The 22252-nt window shown below is 35.2% G+C and overlaps 1 protein-coding gene and 1 non-coding gene across 2 annotated transcripts in view; one reads left to right on the forward strand and one right to left on the reverse strand.

Moving 5' to 3' along the window:
• SI (sucrase-isomaltase) overlaps positions 1-22252 on the reverse strand; it is a 154865-nt gene that overhangs the window by 129065 nt on the left and 3548 nt on the right. The window contains exons 3-18 of the mRNA XM_058661171.1: positions 21251-21368; positions 20947-21056; positions 19910-20061; positions 18554-18725; positions 17119-17218; positions 16124-16236; positions 14480-14605; positions 13725-13856; positions 13518-13637; positions 11367-11480; positions 8996-9080; positions 8178-8295; positions 7577-7748; positions 3727-3843; positions 1814-1968; positions 949-1033 (exon numbers count right to left, since the gene is read on the reverse strand). Coding sequence (XP_058517154.1) covers positions 949-1033; positions 1814-1968; positions 3727-3843; positions 7577-7748; positions 8178-8295; positions 8996-9080; positions 11367-11480; positions 13518-13637; positions 13725-13856; positions 14480-14605; positions 16124-16236; positions 17119-17218; positions 18554-18725; positions 19910-20061; positions 20947-21056; positions 21251-21368 — 1989 coding nt within the window. The remainder of the gene's footprint in view (positions 1-948; positions 1034-1813; positions 1969-3726; positions 3844-7576; positions 7749-8177; positions 8296-8995; positions 9081-11366; positions 11481-13517; positions 13638-13724; positions 13857-14479; positions 14606-16123; positions 16237-17118; positions 17219-18553; positions 18726-19909; positions 20062-20946; positions 21057-21250; positions 21369-22252) is intronic.
• LOC118758926 (U6 spliceosomal RNA) lies at positions 5670-5776 on the forward strand. Its single transcript, XR_004995875.1, has one exon. It is a non-coding gene; the product is annotated as a U6 spliceosomal RNA (small nuclear RNA).

The raw sequence follows: 22252 nt of genomic DNA on the forward strand, positions 1-22252 counted from the left end.
ACTTCTGAAAAAAGATTAACTGCCAAGGAAACTGTTAAATGTATCTTGACAATAGGACGCTGGACTTTCTCCAGTTGTCTATATGTACAATGTCATGACACACTTAAATTGAATGATGGAATTGCGCCTGCCGTTGAGGGACTATCTTATTGTGATAAGACAAAGGGGGCTGGGAGTGAGGTGTGGTGGAAGGAGAAATGTCACAGCTAATGAAGGACAGCATAAAAAATAAAATAAAATAAAATAAATGCTTGTCTCCACTTGAAAAAGTTTAAACCTGAGACCCAGACATGCTAGCAATGTGGCAGATGAAGTTCTGCCTACTTTACTTGCTATGCGGCTCCCTGCTAACACACCTGCGCATGAAGAGAGTAGCTGCCATGTGGGAGACCCAGACGATGTGCTGAGCTCTGGCCTGGCCCAGCCCTGACAACTGTGGTCAGCTGGACACTGAACCAAGTGATGAAAACTCTCTCTTCCTCCATCTGTTATTCTAAATACATCATAAGCAGGTCTCACATTTTAAATGTTCAAAAATAAGGCCTACATAACCAATTCCATTGTTTTCTTAAGTTTTCTTTTTTGTTGATTTGAAAGTTTCATTTTTACTCAAAATTTAGCAAAATGTCAACGTTTGTATTTATACTCTAGAGAGAGCTCATAGGCTTTATTATAAATTTGACTTTGATTAAGTGAAGTTGTTTCCAGAGAATACTAACTTTAAACAATTTCTTGACCTGAACTGTATATTATTTCATTGCCAATCTTAGATTTACATATGATTCTGGTTTTTAAATATCTTTATCATTTTAAAAACCAAGTAGACACGTGTTACCTTGAAATAGATCATTTAGCAAGATTTGCTATGCACATATTTCATAATTGAGGTGAATTTGGTTTTATAAATTCCCCCTTAAGCAATGAGTACATTGCACATATAAAACTTACCTGTGTCAGAACAGGAGTAATGAGTAACGCAGGGCCCCACAAAAACTCCAAGTCTTCAACCCAACTGTTTGTGTCCTGGTAAAACCTAGCAACAATATCAAGCACTTCAGATACAATTGGAAAACTTGGTTACAACAATCTTTGCTCAGTTTATTATTTCAGATTTTTTTAGAATTATTATTAGCACCAGTTACTTGTTGATAGGAACTAGGCATGGACATATCTTGATTTCTTTATATGTTCATCTGACAGTTAAAAAGAAAGAGAAACAGGAAGGAGGGAGCTGGGAAGGGAGAACAGAGAGGCAGAACACACCGGAAGTACGCTCCATAGAAGCAATCGCAGAAAACAGAAATGTGATTCATCAATAAGGAGCAATTCTGAAAGTGTCACAAATTTAATTTTCCCATTTTCCTTGCACATAAACCTGTGCAATCTAATTTTCTCTTTTAGTCAGGATTTAATCGGGATTATTGGGTCTTGAAGTCATTACCCTTAAGGTAACATGCAAAGATAATCATATTTTGCTTTCTTTGTAGAGTTCATAGGATACATTTGGGTGGTTTTCACAACATAGGCGTGATATGTTTTCAATAACTCTTCCTTTATTTTTTCTATTGAAGTCATTTTCATAACTTTATCTAATATATCTTTTTAAAAAATTCTATTTAATTCTCACAAGTCTACCTTATTTCTATCCAATCAGCAACAATTTAATTATATTTGGTGCTATCATTCTATAATTCATGAAATCACTTTTAAAAGTATAAAAGCAAGCATTAAAATGAACTTGATGTTTTTCTCGCTATTAATGCTTTTTTAGATAGGAGGCTGGACTTCAGAAGTAATAAATCATAGTGCTTACTCATGCAGAACTGGCCTTGCCACTGTTTCCCCGTATCTATGAGCTTTGTAGAAGAGAGTATAGAGGAACGGCAGAAGGGTATAGCGGATGTTTAAATAGTGCCGCGATGACTGAACCAACAGGGAATCTTGTCCGAAGAATGCAGGATCCTGATGCTGTGCAGTGACAACACAATTCAAAATGAACGCATTAATACATGGAAACAAAAATGAGATATATTAATTATTTTACTAAATAAGCTGTCTAAACATTAATTCATTTAGAAAATAGTAATATTAGTCATATTTTATTATTGCAATGTCTAAATGTTTCAGTTTTGATATTTTCATTTGACTACATAAGCATTTTAAAAATAAATTTATTTTCATTTAAAAATGAATATCCATAAGTAGCTGCTTTATAATAAACATACGCTAGCTGTGTTTTATTGGAGTTTATTTTTGAGTGGAAATTTCTCATTAAGTCATTGACTTTAGCTGTTAGGCCACTGTTCCAGGCCCCCTTCTCTTTTGTCTTTAACAAATTCTGACCTGAACTGTGGTCTAAAGACTGTCTGGGCTCGATGCAATAGTGTAGCAGCAAAAGTGCTCGCCTTAAACACACCAGGATCCCATATGGGCACCGTTCTAATCCTGGCAACCCCACTTCCCATCTAGCTCCCTGTTTGCGGCCTGGGAAAGCATTCGTGGATGGCCCAAAGCCTTGGGACCTGCACGTGTGCTGGAGACCCGTAAGAGGCTCTAGGCTTCTGCTTTGGATCGCCTCAGTTCCAGCCATTGCGGCAGCTTGGGGAGTGCATCAGTGGATGGAAGATCTTCCTCTCTGTCTCTCTCCTCTTTCTTTCCAATAAAAATAAGTACATCTTTAAAAATTGAATAAATATTGCACACATTTTATCATGCTCTCTCACTTGTATCCTCCACAAGTATTTCAGCACCAAATCTCAGTATCCTTCATTCCAACCTGCCATCTGCTGAATGGAGAATTAAAACCAATAAATCATGCAATGTAATTCTTGTAATGAGCATGTGTTTAGAAGGGATCAGGAAGGGACCTATCTCCAGTTTGGTATTTTCATTTTATGTCATATCTTCTTCCAAGAGGAGCTGAGTAACTGTCTCTCTTCTCAAATACAGCCCTGCTTGCAACGAACATTGGGACATCAAAATGGTAATAATCAAAATGTTACCAAATGCATACTGACTTAATGAACTAACTCAACCACAGCATGACCTTTTCAACAATATCTGAGGAGAAGCCATGACATATACACATTTCAAGGTTAGAAAGAAGAGCTTCTACTCCCTCTACGTTTTCCTCATCTATTAAAATCCATGTTTTATACCTGTTAGCTTTTCTTTTCACCAAACGATGTACTCCAGGTTTATTTATTACCAAATTTTTCTGGATTCAAATTTGTTTGAAATTATTTTTAGCTTGTTATTTTCCTATTAAAAAACTGAAATTGAGTATTGTTGCTAGCGTGTTACATTGTTTATGAAAGAAAAAATTGCCTGGAATCTACATAGTAAGAGAATATCAAAAGGTTTGGCTCTAATTTAAAATAATGTCAGTTTATTGCAGTTACATGTGATTTCATGTTGTAAATACATTTTGTGTCATGCTCTCCTTATTTATTCAAAAATTGTAGAGGAAAGCATTGATGCACTCGATTAACAGGGTCATATTAGGTCATAATCACCATAACACACTTCTCAGCAATTCTCAAATGAATGTGATACTAATTAAAGAGAAAATATGAGATATTTATGCTATTCATAAAAGGACCTATAATTATATATTATAATGAAGATTTCAAAGCATGTCATGTATAGACATAAATCTAAACATGTTATTAAAACATGATTGTGTCCTATTTCTAAACCTGGAAAACAAAATCAAGATATTCTTACCTCAAATCCATCAGCATTATGATTTCGGGAAAATGGATAAAATGCCCCGAGTTGCATCCATCTCCTGCAAAGCTCTTCTGTGGTCTCGTCCTGGAATCCACAGATATCCGCCCCGACCTACAGAAGCACACACTCGTTACTCGGAGACTCATTAAATTCATGCAGAATGACACGTTTTATACTTCAGCTGACTAATCTGTATTAATTTTTTTTACAATCTTGTCATATTTTTCTCAAACCATTTTTTAAAATATTCACAACCTCACGTGCTGTTTCCTTCATCATCTCTGCAGGAAACTCACTCCATGAAGATCAGCTGTGAGATCAAAACGTGTTGGCACTTAATACGTATGCCATTGATTTGAATTTTCCCACTTATGATGCTGAAGGTATAGAACAGTTAAGAAACTCATTTGTGGAGCTGGTGGTATTGCAGTGTAGTTCTGCGCTTCAGATGCTGGCATCCCTTATGGGAGCCTGTTCAAGTCCCAGCTGCGTCAATTCTGATCCAGCTCTCCTCTTACTCCCTAGGGGAAGTAGTGCAGACTGAGGCTCAGATGGATTCTGTGTGCTCTGTGAGAAGTGGACGCATTTTGTTCTGCGTGTTAAGTGGCTAAACAGTTCTGCATGTTTCCTCAATAGCCACAGTGACATTGCTTTAACAAAACACTGTGTGTTCACAGACCTCTGGCATCTCCTACATTATTTTATTTGTGTGTCAACTACAATATCATTTAATGGATAAATGTAAATTTAGCAAAGGCAAATCCTCATTTTCTTGTGCATTTTACAACTCCGCTTACTTCTACCTGCTGTTAAAAATAATCTTATGTTTAAGAAGTCCCTTTGCTGACTAAAATTGGAAAACACCTGTTTTTGAGTAACAATGTGAAGACACTGCATGTTACTAATATGTTTTCCCTAATACCCGTGAACGTTATAGAGCCTGAATTCATTTAGTTGTTGTTTGGAATGTTGACAAACATCTTATATTTAGGTTTCATGTTTACTCACAAGTATTTATTGATTGGTTAAGGTAAATGATTTATTCCAGATACATTATCATGTACACTAATTTTATTTTCTGATATAACATGGTAAGTTGACAAATATAATTGAAATTTTCAAAGTATCTTTGTATTAAGCCTTTTTCAATATTTCTCCAGAGAATTACTTTTATTCTAATAATTTGTTATCTTATTTTAAAAACATGTGTCTTTCTTCAGGTTTATTCTTTTTTCTCTATTGCATTTTCATGCACTTCCCTCATTAATAACAAGTCTTTGCTCCTAATGTAAGCCAGTAAGTTGTATAAATACCAAGTCATCTCAACTCTCATTGATTTTGATAGGAAATAAAATTGCAAGCATTTACCTATGCAGCTATTTTTTATTCCCATTTTATTTAGTTTTTTTATACTCAAGAATAATTTCCTTTTTTAAGTTTTCTAATGAAACTGGTATGCATATGTGAGCTGTTACATTTAATTGGTTAGCCTTATAATATTCATCATATTCATGTATACATGAGTACTATACATGAAATACTATGATTCCCTAAATAACCATACATTTATTGTTACACGTTATGTTTCCTTTGCCTTAGGATCAGATACGTACATATAATATATATTATGCATATGCACATACATATTCATGGTTACATCTATATATACAGTTTCCAGAAATCATATATTTATGTTTGAATATACTCACAGACTTTACATAATTTATATACTGATAATTTTCTATTTTATGTTTTCTTCACTTTCAATATTTCTGTTCTCATCTTTTTGTTTTCTAGATTAAGAAAATAGTTTTACTTTCTCTTATTTTCTTTATTAAATTATTTTTTGATACAGTGCTATAGGTTCTTGGATTTCCCTCACCCCCTTCAGAGCCTACCCCACTGGTTTCATTCTATCATTACAATAATATAGTCCTGTGTTCGCTTTGGCAGCACATATACTAAAATTGGAACGATACAGAGAAAATTAGCATGGCCCCTGCGCAAGGATGACACGCAAATTCGTGAAGCGTTCCATATTTTTTTATGTTGTGCTGGGGCTTCTAATTGATCGGGACTATATTCTGCCAACTCTGCCTTCAGACCAGAGATGGTCTCCCCAAGAAACTGTTGAATTTATCTGGACAATTAGATGCTGGACTCTATGCTTGGTATATGTTTGCAACAAAAGAATCTCGACTTAATTTGAACTGTAATACTGCAACAAGGTGAAGGAATACACCATGGGAGAAGGGTATGGGGAGAGGATGAGAGAATCGCAGAACCTATGAAACTGTGTCACATAATGCAATGTAATAAATAATAAAAAAATAGTATAGTCTTTCATAAATAGTCTTAAGTCCATCATTATGCCTTTTAAATATATCCTGACATTGCAGGCATGGACAATGGCAAAGAGGCCAGCACCTTATTGTCAAGATGCATTTAACATTTTCATCAGGAGTCCATGTTTTATTTGGAAGTAAATATGCATATTGCATTGTATTTTCAGATCTGGATATGATAGTCTCTGTGACAGTTAGTCATTCCATAACCCCTTATCCTGAAGAGTAAACAATCAAGGTGGAGAAATGACAGTTCTAGACACATCATAGAGCAGTGGGCATCATAATAATCCGACATCAGCGAAAAAGATCAATGGAACAGAACAGAAACACCAGAAGGGAGCCCACACATGTACAACCAACTAATCTACAAGAAAACTGAAAACAATCCAGGGGGAAAACTTGTTCTCTTCAACAAATGCTGTTGAAACAATCTGAGAGCAGCATGCAGAGGTAAGAAGTAAGATCCTCAACTGTCACCTTATATAAAAATCAGCTCTACGTGGACCAAGAACCTAAACCCGCACCCGGAAACTATCAAGAAGCTCTACAAGGTATGGGAACTGGAAAAAACTTAGAAAAGCCACCAAAGGCACAGAGAGTCAAAGTCAAAATAAAACCAATGACAACATCAAACTAAAAAGCTTCTACACAGCAAAGAAAATGATAAAGTGAAGAGGCAACGGACAGAATGGGAGAAAATATTTGCCCATTATGTAACTGACAGGGGATTAATAGCCAGGATTTACCAAGAGCTTTAGAAGCTCAGTGAAAGTTTTACTCTCTTTATGGTTTGTATCTGCTTAGATAGTATAAAAAATAAATTTAGAGTTTGATATTTAGTTTGATTACAAACACAGAATCCTCCATACATTTTTTGTATTCTTGTCCTGTATTTTGTTTTTTATAAAAGCTATTGTATGATTTGCTTTTATTCATGTGTTCCCTGTTCAAATCCCACATGAAAATTTGAACGTTAAAGAACTAACCATATTCTAATTTTCTCAAAGGTTTTTAAACAACACTGGATTTTCTGTATTACATGTCTTTTAATCATTTTTCAAAAATTATTAATATCTCATTAAGCATTTAACTTCATTTTCTGTCTTCATAAATTACATCGTATGACTGGGCTGCTGTGATGGATCAAATGGTTAATTCTTTGCCTGCAAGTGCCCGCAAATCATATGGGTGCCAGTTTGTGTCCTGGCTACTCCAGCCCCCCTTCTAGCTCCTTGTTAGAGCTTGAAAAAGCAGCAGCAGGTGTCACAAAGCCTTGGGACCTTACACTGGGATGGGACACCCAAGAGACTTCCGGCTGCAGATTGCCTCAGATCTGGCCAGTGGGTCCACTTGGAAAAAGAACCATTATTTTAATGATCTTTGTCTCTCTTTCTCTGGGTAAATCTGTCTTTTCAGTAAAATAAAAAAGTTTTTTTTAAATAAATAAGTGCATGCATGCATGCATACACAAAAAGTACTTCGTGAAACTGCCTTACCAAAGGCATTCCAAACAAGCCAAACTCCAGTATTCCGGTGATGGACCATTCCATTTGCTCCCAAGTGGCATGGTTATCTCCTAACCAGTGTGCAGCATGTCTTCCACTTCCAGCAAAAGTGGATCGAGTGAGAATGAAACTTCTCTTACCAGGGAAAACCGTTTCTACAGCTCTAAAGACAAAATCAAGTTAGGGAAAAGCATTTGCTTTGAATACAAAATTACTCTATATAAATACTAAGTACTTCATTTCAATGTTTGTTTTATGACACAAATACCAAAAGGTATTCGAAAGTAATTTTGCAAACTTCATACTTTTTCTCATCACCAAATACAATCAATACCATCTGCTATAATTTAAGTACACAAATTAGGAAAGAATCTGAGTACAGCCCATATTCCATGATTTTTTCCAAAAACTGAGTTCCAAATTCATGTATCTTAATAAAGGAACTGATATTTGGAAAACCCTGACACTAGCATGATAATACTTATATTATCTTTCTTCTCACATTGATAAGCTAATGCAAACATTCTGAGATAATAAATGTAAATATATACAATAAACAATATAAACAATTTTTGAATAAAAGTTCACTTACCTTTCTGTGGCTATGGCCATGCTGTACCCATAGAGACTGTGGACATCATACTGTCTTCCCCAGGCCTGTACAGCATCCATGCAAAGTGTTTTGGAATACAGGAGCTTGTCAAGAATATCTTATGAAAATACATAGAAATATTTTACCATAATAGGCTTTATATTTCTTCAAATTTTGTGCTATGTAATGTCATATTTATTCAAAATACAGTGAGAGATGAAGCTCTAAATTCTAGTTAAGTTTCTACTAACAACTTTTGATGAGCTTGGAATAACCAGTTTCATCAATAACTACTGTTCTGATCTCTACTAATAATTCACTTTCTAGAAAACTGGCTATGGCTAAGTGTATCCTCATTAAACAGAAAATATTAGGCAGAAAATATTCTGGGTTAAAATAACAGAAACACTGATTTTGAGATTTCAAAATTACCCCATGCATTACAACCTTAGAAATGTAATTTCTGGCAAATCCTCCAACTCCAAGTGCTAGCATCTGTACTAGATAGTCCACCTGCTTTCCTACTGTGGCATAAGAAGGAAGCAGTGAGTGACCCTAACTCTTGGGACCCTTCATCTGTGTGGGAGACCCAGAGGAGGTCTCTGGCTTCTGACTTTGGATCAGCTCAGCACCCATCACTGAAGCCATGTGGGGAATGAACCAGTGGATGCAGGACCTGTCTGTCTGCCTCTCCTTCTCTATTTACAGTTCCCTTTACAATAAAAATAGACAAATCTTTAAAAAAAGAAATATAATGTATAGGTTAAGAAAGGTACAGTGAATTAATGATAATTTTATATCAAATGAAATGTAATTACCAGGAGTATAAGGTGGATAATTCAGTGTATTGTCATTGCATCCTTGATTTGAGCCTTGAACAAAGTTGGATACCTCATTCATGTCCTTGGTGGATTTAAATGAAGAAGAACAAATACAAAATAATTGTAAATTATATAAACAGAAATGCTCTAACAGATTGAAAATGTTTTACTTAAGGCAACCATGATATTCTTTCATTTGTAGTAGACATCTATACCATCCTCGCCAAACTAGGAACAGGAATACGCATTCCAGAAAGCAGAGATGTCATAAAATGTAGAGTTTATAGAATATATTACAATATATTCATTTACTTATTATGGTATATGTAAAACATGTTGATTGGGAGTATTAAACCGTTATTATTTTTAAAGAACAATCCATTGCTTTTAAGTCAGAGACAGAGAGAAGAGAAACAGAGAAATCTTCAATCTGCTATTTATCTCCCCAAGTAACCACGATGGCCCGTGCTGTTCCACGCTGAAGCAGGACCCATGAACTACAGATGAGTTCCCCACATAGGTAGCAGAGGCTTAAACACTGGGACCATCATCTACTTCTTTTTCCAAGCCATAGCCAAGAGCAAGGGAAGTTGAGCAGCCAGGAAGGCATGCAGTATCCATATAGGATGCTACCAGTATCCCAGGCAGAGGCTTCAACCACCACGCTGAAGCAGCAGCTCCTACATCGCTCTTTTCTGAACATTTCTGTCAGTCTTGTGGGTCTATTGAGACACCAACTCTTACAAGATTTATTCATTGGCCATACATGTTTCTGTTGGCATTCATCTACATTTTATATGTTATACATCTAACTAGCAACAACATTTCCCTAATCCACATTTCCCACATTCTGAGAGCACTGAAGTGAGGGACACTCATTTCATCTACTGGAGAAGACATCCATGCTCCCTCAGGAGAGACTGGGTTCAAATCCTGGCTCTAGCTTGTTGCTAATGGAGACCCTGGGAGTTCATAGTGATGCCTCACTTGATTAGAGACCTATATTGAGTCCCCATAATCTGCGTTTGGCCAGGCCAGGTTCAGATCATCACGGCCATATGAGCAATGATCTCTTCTGTCTCTCTGCCCCCCCTTTCTCTCTTAAAATAAATTAAAAGTTCAAGAACAAAAATGAGGAGGGCAAGCATTCACTGATATTCCAAATAAACTGATACAACCTATAAGAATGTATACCACATTATACAAACTACACCAGTGATATAAAATCCCTTTCAGACCAATGGTAGCCTGCTGCGCTCATCAATGATTTAGACACCTCAACTTGGGTCTCAGTCTTTCTCACATCTCACTGGTTGGGTGAAAGTAACCACTCCGTAAGTGTGTCCAAAACCACGCATGACCAAGAATGTTATGCAGTATTCACCCTTCCCTGCTAATTAATAGGCTTTTATAAGTTTTTGATGCTTATTCACAACATATGTGTACTGTTCTTGCTCTTATAAAACATCACACTGAAACAGATCCTTGTTTTGTGTTACATTTATTGCACTCAGAAGTACCTGCCATTCATTACCCTTCTATTCTCTGCATGTATATACTTTAAGATCCAAACTAATTTTCACCTTCATAGGCCCTCCTTTTTAAATCTTCCTATACATTTTCCCCTTAAATCTCCTATATGTATCCCTATAATATCTAGTATTCTTCCTTTCAAAGCTGTGTACAGTTGTGATATTTTCAAAAAACCATCCCTGTAATCTTCTCTGTATTCAAAATTCTTAGAAAGTTTTTCTAAAATATGTAATTGTGAAATTATCATATGGTTCCATTCCTACGTACAGAAATGCTCCCCCAAAGACACAAGGTCTTGAATATGTTTCAATCTTATTCTATATCATAAGCTTGTCAGTAGGCAGTCATTCAATAAAAATACCCAACTATATTCATAGGAAAAAAGAATATTAGAAGTTTTGTTTAACATTACAAATAACCTAGGGTTTTGATTATCACTTTTATTTTTTGAGATAGCACTAAACCTATTAGTAATTTGAAATTCTTTCATACAGAATTCACAGAAAAAAGGAATTGAAAGGGACAGCAACTTATTCACATTCATTTTGGAAATTGTACCGCTGTAGGAATAACTTGTTTATAGATAAATATTTGGTCATAAATACATAACACTTTAAATAAATGAAAGTTATTTTACAGTGTTTTACTAGAGAAGACTTTTTAAATTTACTGTTTTCTGAAAAAAGTGAGTTATGATATAAACACAATCTAGTCAAATATTAAAAGATGTTTTAAATTCAAGTTAATAGATCAGAAAAATACACCTTATAATAATTTTTGTGGATATATTGTTCTGTGTTCATTGACTGGAATAGCTAATAAAATAACTACTTACAATCCAAAGTCCATCATACTCTACTTCTCCATGGAAAATATTGCACTCATTGGCCCACCATGTCCTGCAGCTTTCACTGGTGAAGTCAGGGTAGACCGTGACCCCTGGCCAGACCTAAAGCACATCACACCATACATATGTAAATAAAAGACAACACAAAGAAACAGAACCTAAAGTTTCAACTTTTAAAAAGAATAGTACACTATTAAAGGTCCAGTATTGTACTTATGCAGGATCTTTGTGACTCATACACCATCCACATTCCTAATCATGTCAGGCCTAATTTGCATTGTATTTAAGAAAAAAGACTGGCCGGCGCGATAGGGTAATGGTTAAGGTCCTCGCCTTGAACGCACCGGGATCCCATTGGGCGCTGGTTCTAATCCCAGCGGCTCCACTTCCCACCCAGCTCCCTGCTTGTGGCCTGCGAAAGCAGTCAAGGATGGTCCAAAGCCCTGCATCCGTGTGGGAGACCCGGAAAGAAGTTCCTGGCTCCTGGCTTTGGATCGGCGCAGCACCGGCCGTTACACCACCTGGAGAACGAATCATCGGACGGCTGATCTCTCTGTCTCTCCTCTGTATACATCTGCCTTTCCAATAAAATAAATAAATCTTTAAAAAAGCAAAAGACTGTAAGTAAAGAAAATAAAAGATGAAATCATTGCAAGAAATGGAGGACTATACGAGTATAAGCCAAGTAAAGTATTGTGACATCAATTAACTTTATTTCTGAATGTCCATGTTAACAAAAAACAAATTACCAGAAATTCCAAATAGTCTCTGATTTTAAAAAAAAGTAATTTGATTGATTTACAAAGGAATTTATTTCCAAGTAAATAAATATGCCTTCTTTTCTACTGTTATTTTTCATTAACAAATCATACAAAAATATTTACAAATCATATATATATGATTTGTGAGTATATATATACATATATATACATACTTGGGCACATTCCAAGTTTTTTATTATTATATAATTTTTACAATAACTTTGGAAGGTAGGGGTTATTTCTAGTACAATGTTCGAATGAGAAAGGTATTACAGTAAGTTTCATTGTACAAATGAACAAAGCAAACCATCAAGAAAATAAGTGAGTTGCTTAACAGAAACAGTTTGAATCCCGACAATCTTATGCTTGTGTCCACGTTATTAAATACTGCAAAGGCTCTGTCACCTCTTTTTATGCTTCCTCAATTATTTCATGGTATTTTACCTATTGTTATAGGAAGTAAAAAATAATCCAATTTCAAATAAATTGGAATCAGTTACATTGTTTTATGTACAACTAATCCATGTTGTCAGTCTGCCCTGTCATGTCAACCAGTGTCTGATAATGACATGTGTTCTTGACATACAGATGACTTGTACAGAGATAGATAAGGAGACAAACAGAGCATCTACGGGTCGGAAAACCTGTGACACTGTAACTGCTCCGTGAAGTGCTTAAGGCATCCTCTAGAGAATTTTAATTTTATGAATGTATTGAGAAATGGTTAGGATGATTTAATTTTTCCGAATAAAGCTAAAGTAATCATATTTTTCATAAATTATTATGATACCCATCCCATGTTTAATTATTTTGAATAAACCACATAAGTGTAATTACCAAATAAATTTATATGAAAACTACTGTCATTAAAATATATATATGGTTTCCCCTAATAGATTGTTTATTCTGCCTTAAAATGTACACCCAGAGCTAAGCACTTTCCTCATTTGGTTCCTTAATAGAAAATCTAAGGTTCAGATATATTTTACCTGGGAAATAAAAAGATCAATCATAACAAACTCACTGCTTTGTTATAAGGATTGAGTATAAATCTCAAAATGTCTGCCTAATATATTATTGTCAAAATTGTATTTTCTGTTATTTTTGCATAAAGATCTCAGAATTGTTGCCATGATGTAAGTTATGCATGATTTGCTCACTCTAGCTCTGCTTATAACAGGGAACATTATTAGTCATTATTTATTCTCTTTGATTTTCATTTGCATTATTTTAGTTATTCCTCTCCAGAATTAAAATTCCTCTATTCACAAATTGAAAATAAAATCAACAGTTAAAGTATATGCATGATTTATGTAAACTTTGTCATTGGGGAATAGAAAAACTAAACCACACTGTTTTAATGAATGTCATCATTTACCTCTCCAACAAGTGGGGTAGTTCCATCGGATTCATTTACCCACACATGCTGCGCGCTCCCGCGGTCATAGGGCAGGTAGGCTGTTCCATCGGCACGCCTGCCTACAGAAATCGCAGGGTCCTAATAATACAAACAAGAATCTATAGAAATTTGTTAAGGTACAAATGTATCAACTCCAAATTACCTCAATTCAAAATCATCCATTACCAAGATGATGACATATTTCTGCCCATGGTCATGTAAATCTTGAACAAATTCAGGGAGCCCGTTGTATGCTGTTTGATCATAGGTGAAATCTTTATTATCTTCCATATAGTCAATATCACTGACTTGTGTATCCTGAAAATTGTCGGATATTTCAGTAAGTAGTGCTGAAAGAACACTCTGAAACCTTCAACTTTCAAGTCCAGTGAATTTACAAATACAATGATTAAAAATAAAGTAATTCATTCCCTCGGTATTTCATTAAGAAAAACTATGCCTGTTATGAAAGTCATTTATTTAGTGCTTAACACAAAAGATCATTAAATGTGTAGTCATATTTTTAAATGACAATTAGTCAATTTGTCTTTTTTATTTCAACAGGATTTAATATATAAAAAACAAATCCTCTACAGTTCAAAATGAACATTCTCAAATACATGTACTATTAAAAAGTATATTTTAAAAATTGAATATAATTCTCTTTATAATTAACAGTAATCTGTTCTGTATAAGTCTTAATTATCTATAAAATAATATATAAATTTATGGTAGGTATCGTTATTAGCAATGGAAAACAAGTAGACTTTACAGCTAAATATAAGCTTATAATCATAAATATTATGAAAATCAGAATCAAATACATCACCTATATAGTATATATGTGCATATATAATACTCCTGACAAATTCCTCTTATATATGCTTATGTGACAGTATTTGACTTGATACATATTTGCACAAATCCTCCACTCTACTTACATAGGGAATGCGAGCTGCTCTGTTTCTTTCCACCACAGCCTTTACCACATCGAGGGAATTATAGTTCCAGCGGCTGAGCTGGAATCCAAGACTCCAGTATGCTGGCATTGCTGGTCGTCCAATGAGCTAAAAGTAAATGAACATTTACTAACAAAACTGCAAGTTTAAACACATTTCACCTTAGTAACTAGTATTCATGCTTCTTACTGTATTTCATCTCTTGTACCAAGTTTAACCACATATTTACAATTTTTAATGTCGCCTTTTTCTTTTTCATTTGAAAGACAAAACACGTATTAACAGGAAAACGGAGCAGCTGGGATGCCAGCATTGTTAAGTTGCACCTGCTCTGCTACACTACATGCTTGGGCCTTTGGTGTTAACTAATTCTAATATGTTTTTGGAATATTCTGTTAGAATTTTGTTATAGATCCTGAGCAATTTTATGATCTCTTTTTTTTTCATTATTCTGTATTTACACACCATTCCTCATTGCAAATACACATACACACAAATACAAAAGTAATATGCAAAGAAAAGTTGTCCTTTAAAAACACACAAATTCTATTTCCTTAACTTTGTGGAGGCACTGCAACACCGCCCCTCACCCCCAGTGTTTCCCTGGTGTTCTTCACACAGGGTGCCGGGCTTCTTTCTCCCTGAGGCTAACGGACTTCCTTCCACTCCTGTTCCAGGAGTGGACAAAGCCAGCTCAGTGCGCAACTTGCAAGACACTACCAGGATTTCATTATAAAGAGCACACAGTTTGCATGTAAAAATATGAATGTAATAGTAATTGAAAAATTATTTACCAAAAATTAAGTATTAGGTACCGTTAAGGCAAACAATAATGAGGGTGATGACTCTCTTGTTTAATGACTTATCTATGATGGTATTATATTAAAATTGCAGAGAAATTACTCATGCCTAGCTATTATATTCTATTAAAAGCAATTGTTTAACTTTTAAAAAATAACTTTATGTCAAATACCACAAATATCAGAATATTTCCATTTGAATTAATAAACATCTCTGGGCCATAAATACTCTAAAAAATAGAATTGTGAGGTTTCTTCTTATTCATATGATTTTATTTGCATATGATACATTTTTTTACTAATAGTGATGTCTACTTTTTATCTAAAATATGATTTCATTTATGCCATATTAATATATACAAATGTCATGTTTTATTTTGTGTAGATACTTTATTTTTAAAAACGCTAAAGTACTCTGATCTTTCACGTGAATTAAGTTTCAAATTTTAATGGTTTTTAAAACAGAAGACTATGTCAAGAGGTTAATATGACTTTTATTTCAAACAAGGAGTTTCTTTTATCTTCCTCCTCCTTTCTTTTGCTTAGCTCCATAGAAGTAGATCCAGAGTAAATGATTACGTAATATGGAGAATCCATAAGCAATTGTTCTTCTGAATTTAGCTGCCTAGAAAACCCAGTTGAAATTAACGCATATAGAGGCGTCATTGCATAGAATAGCAAGTCACCTTACTATTACACCTATCTTAAACATGGATAGGAATTTGACATATTCTGAAAAAGTTTAAGTTCTTAACATTTAAATATGGATATTTTTGCAAGAAACTTTGGCAGAAAATAAGATTTACTTCTGAATCTGGAAAAATACCTCTTGATACTGTTGAACCACTTGCTCTGGCGTGTCGCCAAGGAAGATGTAGAAGTCAAGGATGCCACCAATCACTCTGTATGTGACTATCGGAGTAGGCTGGATGAAGACCTCTAATGAATGAAAATGTGAAAATTAATGTTATAGCCTGAAATAGTTCAATATTTTATATCTGTTTTAGTTAGTCATTATTTTCTGCTATTAAGCATTGAAGCTGAAAAAGAGCATGTGAACACATGAATCAGAAAGAATTTCATTACGAAATAATTTTTATGCGAGAGATCTGATAAATATACTTTTAAAGGGTCTAGCAAATGCTCTCCTGCAAACTGGAGCAAGAGGAAAAATTAGTTCTCTTTTGGCAATTTTTAGAATTCTAAAACAGCATTCATTTTAAGTGATCATTTTAATACCATAGTCTGATATACAATATATTCTCATATATTAATTCATAGGCTAAAATCAATTAAAAAAATTATCTAAATTTTCTATGTCCGAAAGGGTAATTGAACTGCTATAATGTAATATATTGCCTCAGCTATAGTATTAGACATTTTAAAGGTTCGCTTCTTTGGTTGGCAAATAGTATATTCAATAGTTTTTAAAGATTCTCAAGCTGATATTAGCTGAAAATATTTTTTCTTATTTCTTTTTGGATAAACATTTTGTCATCCAAATGTGTATCGGTGTGCTCATCTTTTCTGATAAATGAAAGTTATCAAAAGGGGCCACATCTCTGGAGGATATACTTTCACATAGCCCTGAAGGGAAAAGAAAGTTCCCGTCTGCTATTGGGTAGCTTATTCTCAAAGCCGTGAAATGTGAATTCCATTGTCTAACTAACTTCAAAAAACTACTTATAACTAATTCACATAACAGCATCGTTAAAGCCACAAGTTTCTCTGGCATAGAGAGTCATGATGGAAACCGAGTTCGATTTAAACATGTTAAGTTAAACCTTTGTTAAGTCATAGTACAATATAAAATGTCATTACCCATTGCATTGCTGTTCATTAAAAAAACACCAAAAGAATTTCCAGTCGTGTCTTCAATGCACATAAAGAATGTTTGATGACCATATAAATTATTAGTATGCTGAAAGAAAAATATTTTAAAAATCACAATTGAAGGCCATTTAACATAGAGATTATAAACCTTAAAACTGTCTTTACAAATGCACTTATTCTATGTGCTATTTTTCAAAATATAAACTAAGTTTCTTCACTGTGTATACCGCCAGAAACTACAACACTGCACCATAAAGTGTGTCTTTCTTACACTTTTGAGTTTATACACAAAAAATACAGGCATGTTAAACACTTTAATTAGATACTTATCTTTCCTTCATGTCCAATTGTGACTAAATATATTTTAACAGCAAGTCAGTTATAAGGTTGTGATATTTTATCCATTATGCCCCATGTGTGCCAAGGCTTAGCAGGCAACTGGAAGACAATTCCTACCCTCCTAAAATATTTGCAGCGTACTTGGTAAGAGCTGATGAGTTTACAAATGAAGGTGAGTAACATAGTATTTCCTGACTGATTCATGAAAGAAATTATGGGAACTCACTATGAGGTGTTTAACGTGGTTATTGTAGAAAATGATGCTGTAAGCATAGATTTATAGGATATGTTAGCGGTCTGTCCAATCTGAGCCTCTTTCCCACACTCACTCACTGAGTTCAGGACTTTAAATGCTTAGTGTTGACATGAGAAAAGAAATGACATGCGCTAACAAAAACAATTTTTAATTCTGTCGTTTTCATCATCAAGGATCTTATGTTTGAGAATTAGAGAAAACATGTGTCTGAATAACACAATGTCATGATTGTCGCTCTAAATTAAATAAGTCATTGGGAACAAAATGGAACTGCCTAAGAGTGTGAGTTCTTATGACATGGATCTTGCAACGAGCCTCCAATAACAGATGGTAGAAACCGTGAAGAATTTCCAGATGTCTAATTATAAACAAGATCCAGCCTCCTGCGCAAGGATATGAAGCTGCGAAGGATGATGCTTTACCATGGAACAGGAAGAAATGGACACGGTGGAGATGATGTTCAATATAGAAGAAGACACATTTTCATACAAAAATATGTAGAACATAAAGACTGAAATGATAACGGCTACTCAAGGAAGGTTGACATAGAGAGATGGTTGAAAAAGTAATGATGAAATATAACAGCAATATTTAAAAGAAAGCTTTCCAAACCTGGAAATGCTATTCAGAAGCTCACAAAATCTGCTAGTCACTGAGATGATTTAGGTTTGCTTATTAAACCTCACTGTACTGTAAGAATACTTCTCATTAAGGAATCACTACGTTCAAATAACTTAATGAGTATTTCAACTAAATGATGACCAGAAATAGTTAATATTATCATCTGCTCCGATATAATTTGTTTGTAACAGAAAAATAATTTCTTACATCAGCGGTGTGTTGATCCCGGGTGAAGATGGGCCATGTTTTCCAATATAAATCATGACGGAACCGCTTATGAACATGTTCGCCCAGGCCGTACATATACTCGCTGGGGAGTTTGGTTGAGATCTGCAAATACTGGTCTGAGTACACCAGAGGGCCAACACTGGTGTCAAACCTGAATCATTAAAGAAAATGAGTCAGAACAAATATTCTAAAATGCCACTAAATATGAGTATAACATCATTTCTACTATTTCACTTTAAAAAAAGTCTCTTTTCCCTGTGTTTACGCTCAGGAACGTGCAAATCACACAGTTTGTTCACTGAAATAACAATTTACTTCATTACTCGTATGTTTTTCACATTCTCTCCTTAACTTCTATCACAGTTGGCGCGTGTTTGGAAACTGATTCAAAGCCACAAGCTGCAAGGAAGCTGAGGTACTCTGCCTGCTTCAGAGCCTGTTTTCAAACACAGTGCTGTCTTGGTGGAGTGGTGGCACTGCGTGCCAACCCCACACTGAAAGCACCACAGGATGGCTCAAGGCCTTGAGCCCTGCATGCCCGAGGGAGACCAGCGGAAGCTCCCTTATCCTGGTTTGGACCACCTCAGCTCGGATCCTCGGGACCACTTGGGGAGTGAATCCAGGGATGGAGGACATTTGCCTCTCCTCTTTGTGTACAAATCTAACTTTCAAATAAAGTAAAAATAAATATATAAATAACAATATAATGTCTCAATATGTGTGCATCTAATTTCCAAGCTAACAAGGTAGAGGAATCCACCATGGGGGAAGGTTTCGGGAGCGGTGGGAGGAATCCCAGTGCCTGTAAAACTGTGCCACATAATGCAATGTAATTCATAAAAAAAATTCATGCTAATAAAGTCGAAAATCAACTTTGGTCACAGAAAAGGATTTTGCATTTTATGCAGAACAAATACATGCTACAAGAAAATTTCAAAGGCATTCCATATACTTTATTTCATTACTAAATGCTTATCATGTGTCCTTAAGAGGTAAATTCTGATGTTTGTGCTTAATTGAATGGGAGCATTTTTGTATTATAAGAACACATCTCTGAATAGTAACCGGTTGATCCCACAAATTACAGAGAATACTGCATTGTCAAGACAAGATACAAGAGTGGTTTTAGTTATCCAAAAAATTATAATTGGATTATAATTGCTCCCCAAACTCATCATTGGTTGACACCAATTCATATATTTAACATTAACCATCTTCACAAGCATGTTTACCCATTTTAAAATGTCTTGACCTTGATATTCCTGTTCCATAATACTAAAATGAAATTTGATGAGATATTCAGTTCTATATCTGTAAAACAATCCAATTGCTTACAAAACGTTGCCGTTGCTCCTCCTGATCACTCTGATGCTGAAGGGGTTTTCTGTCACCGCCACATCGTACAACGTGTTGGTGGCTGCGGGGCCCGTGAACTCTGTCACATACTGATGAGGGACTTCATATCTGGCATTGTTGGCATCCGTGAGCTGCAAAGATTTCATTGATTCCGTAATACTTCAAGATTAGTATTCAGTTTTCTGATTCTGAATTATTGATTTTTAAGATTTAAGCGGAAAATAATGCATGTGGTACATTTATAGAAGTTATGAATGTAGTCACAAATCTAATTTTAACATTATGGAATTGCTATGCCAGAACTGCATGTTGCTGAAGAAAACAGATAATTGGCATGCTACAAAAACAATTGCACAAATGACTCAACAGTTAACAGTGAGTGATGTAAGGCCAGTAACCGCACTGCCAAACATTGGTCATTCATTGGCGGGTTCTGCTTTCTTAATGTTCATCACCGTAGTCGAAAGGTATTTACTTTTAAAACAATCACAGTGCCTGCATAAATGTTACCAAAGAAAACACCCACACACTCACACAGACACACACACACAAAAGCTTAATACTGTTTTCACTTCCAAATTCAAATACAACTAACGAGTAAGCTGTTTGCTAATAAACTAAATGGATCTCTTTAACATTATTATTATAACTTAATCAGTAGGGAAGTTAGTAAATGCAAATTGTGTTTGTTCACCTTTAAATCCTGTATCCCTACCCACAGCTGAACTGATAAAGCTTCCTAACATGTATTAGACGTTCATTTATCTCAAAAATATCTTATACAGATTAAAATATTTCTATAGTACAAAATTGGATTAAGAGAAACTGATCATTATATGCCATTTGAGTAAGCAGGCTCAGGAAAGAATAAACATTATCAATACTTACTTATTTTGGAATAAACATTTCTCAAAGGAAACATGTATTGTCAGGTGGAAGATGTGACAGCAAAATGTCTGTTATTCCTAAATATTTACAATCATCAGAAAAGAAGGACAGAAAAAGGGACAACCAACCTTGATGCGTAAGCGGTTGGCCGTCTGGCTCTGAGTGGTGAGGAGAACATTTCTGATGTCGTTTCCAAACAGGCTGGGCGCTGCTATCCTTCTCAACCTGGCTTCCAGTCCTGCAGAGGAAAGCTCCTGTCAATCATCGCTGTCGCCTACATTGTTATAATGTCATCATCTATCACAAACCATGCGCGATTCTGAGCTCAGTCCTTCACATAACAGATTGGATCATCATCACGAGCGTGTGTCTACGGCCATACCACCCTGAACGCGCCCGATCTCGTCTGATCATCACGAGCGTGTTTCTCACCAGTGCCCGTCGTTGTCACACGCGCAGCAGTGTAGCCGTGATTGTTCACGAAGAAGCACCAAGGTACCACCGAGTCATTCCTCGGCCTCCAGCAGCAATTTCGCTGGGCACAGAGAGCCTGAGAAACAGATACATTGAAGCAACCATCGTGAGTACTGTTATCAGGTGTGCGACACTTATTCTCTGAAATGAATGCTTTAGAATCAAACTTTTTTTTTTTTGTAATAGATGACATACTAAAAGATGAAATTTTTAACTTCAACTAGAAAAATAAAGGCATTTACAGAGTTCAGTGTTTTACATGCAATGGAAAGCTTACACCTTCAGCTGTAATTTGGGCGAAGGAAACTACAACATACAAAGAGAGCGAAATCTTGGCCTAAACCCAGCATGATGACACTTTCAACTTTTGAGAAAATGGCTTATTGCTTAAATTATTCATGCTGTGAGATTTTACAATGGTATCTAAAGCAGATCTTTACTTTCTAGGAAAACTGTGATTGCCTTTAAAATTATCTTCTTGATTGCGTCCATATTTTCATAACATTGTGCAATAGGAATCCAGGCCTTTTCTCCCACCTAGTACTAACCAGGCCCGACCCTGCTTGGCTTCTGAGGTCAGGCATGTTCAGGCTGGTATGGACACGCACGTCTTTCCTAACTAAAAGTTTTATATACAAATTTTTGGAGGAGTGAACTAACAGATGAAAGATCTTTCTGTCTCTCCTTTCCTCCACACATCTGTCCTTCCAATAAGCAATTAAATACATTTAAATAAAAAGACCTTTATTTGAAATTAGTAACATCTACAGGGGAATGGGAGGGTAATTTAACCCCTTTTCATGGAGGAAGGTACTCTTTATAATTCATTTATCATTTTGAATACATTTTGTTTGATTAAAAATATGCTTTACAAAAACATTTATTTAGATTATTACACACCACTTTTTTCAATCTACATGAAAAGCAGAGGAATAGGGAGAGAGAGAATGTGTGTTGTGG

The sequence above is a fragment of the Ochotona princeps genome, chromosome 3 (assembly GCF_030435755.1).
Source record: "Ochotona princeps isolate mOchPri1 chromosome 3, mOchPri1.hap1, whole genome shotgun sequence".
NCBI classification, from domain to species: Eukaryota; Metazoa; Chordata; class Mammalia; order Lagomorpha; family Ochotonidae; genus Ochotona; species Ochotona princeps.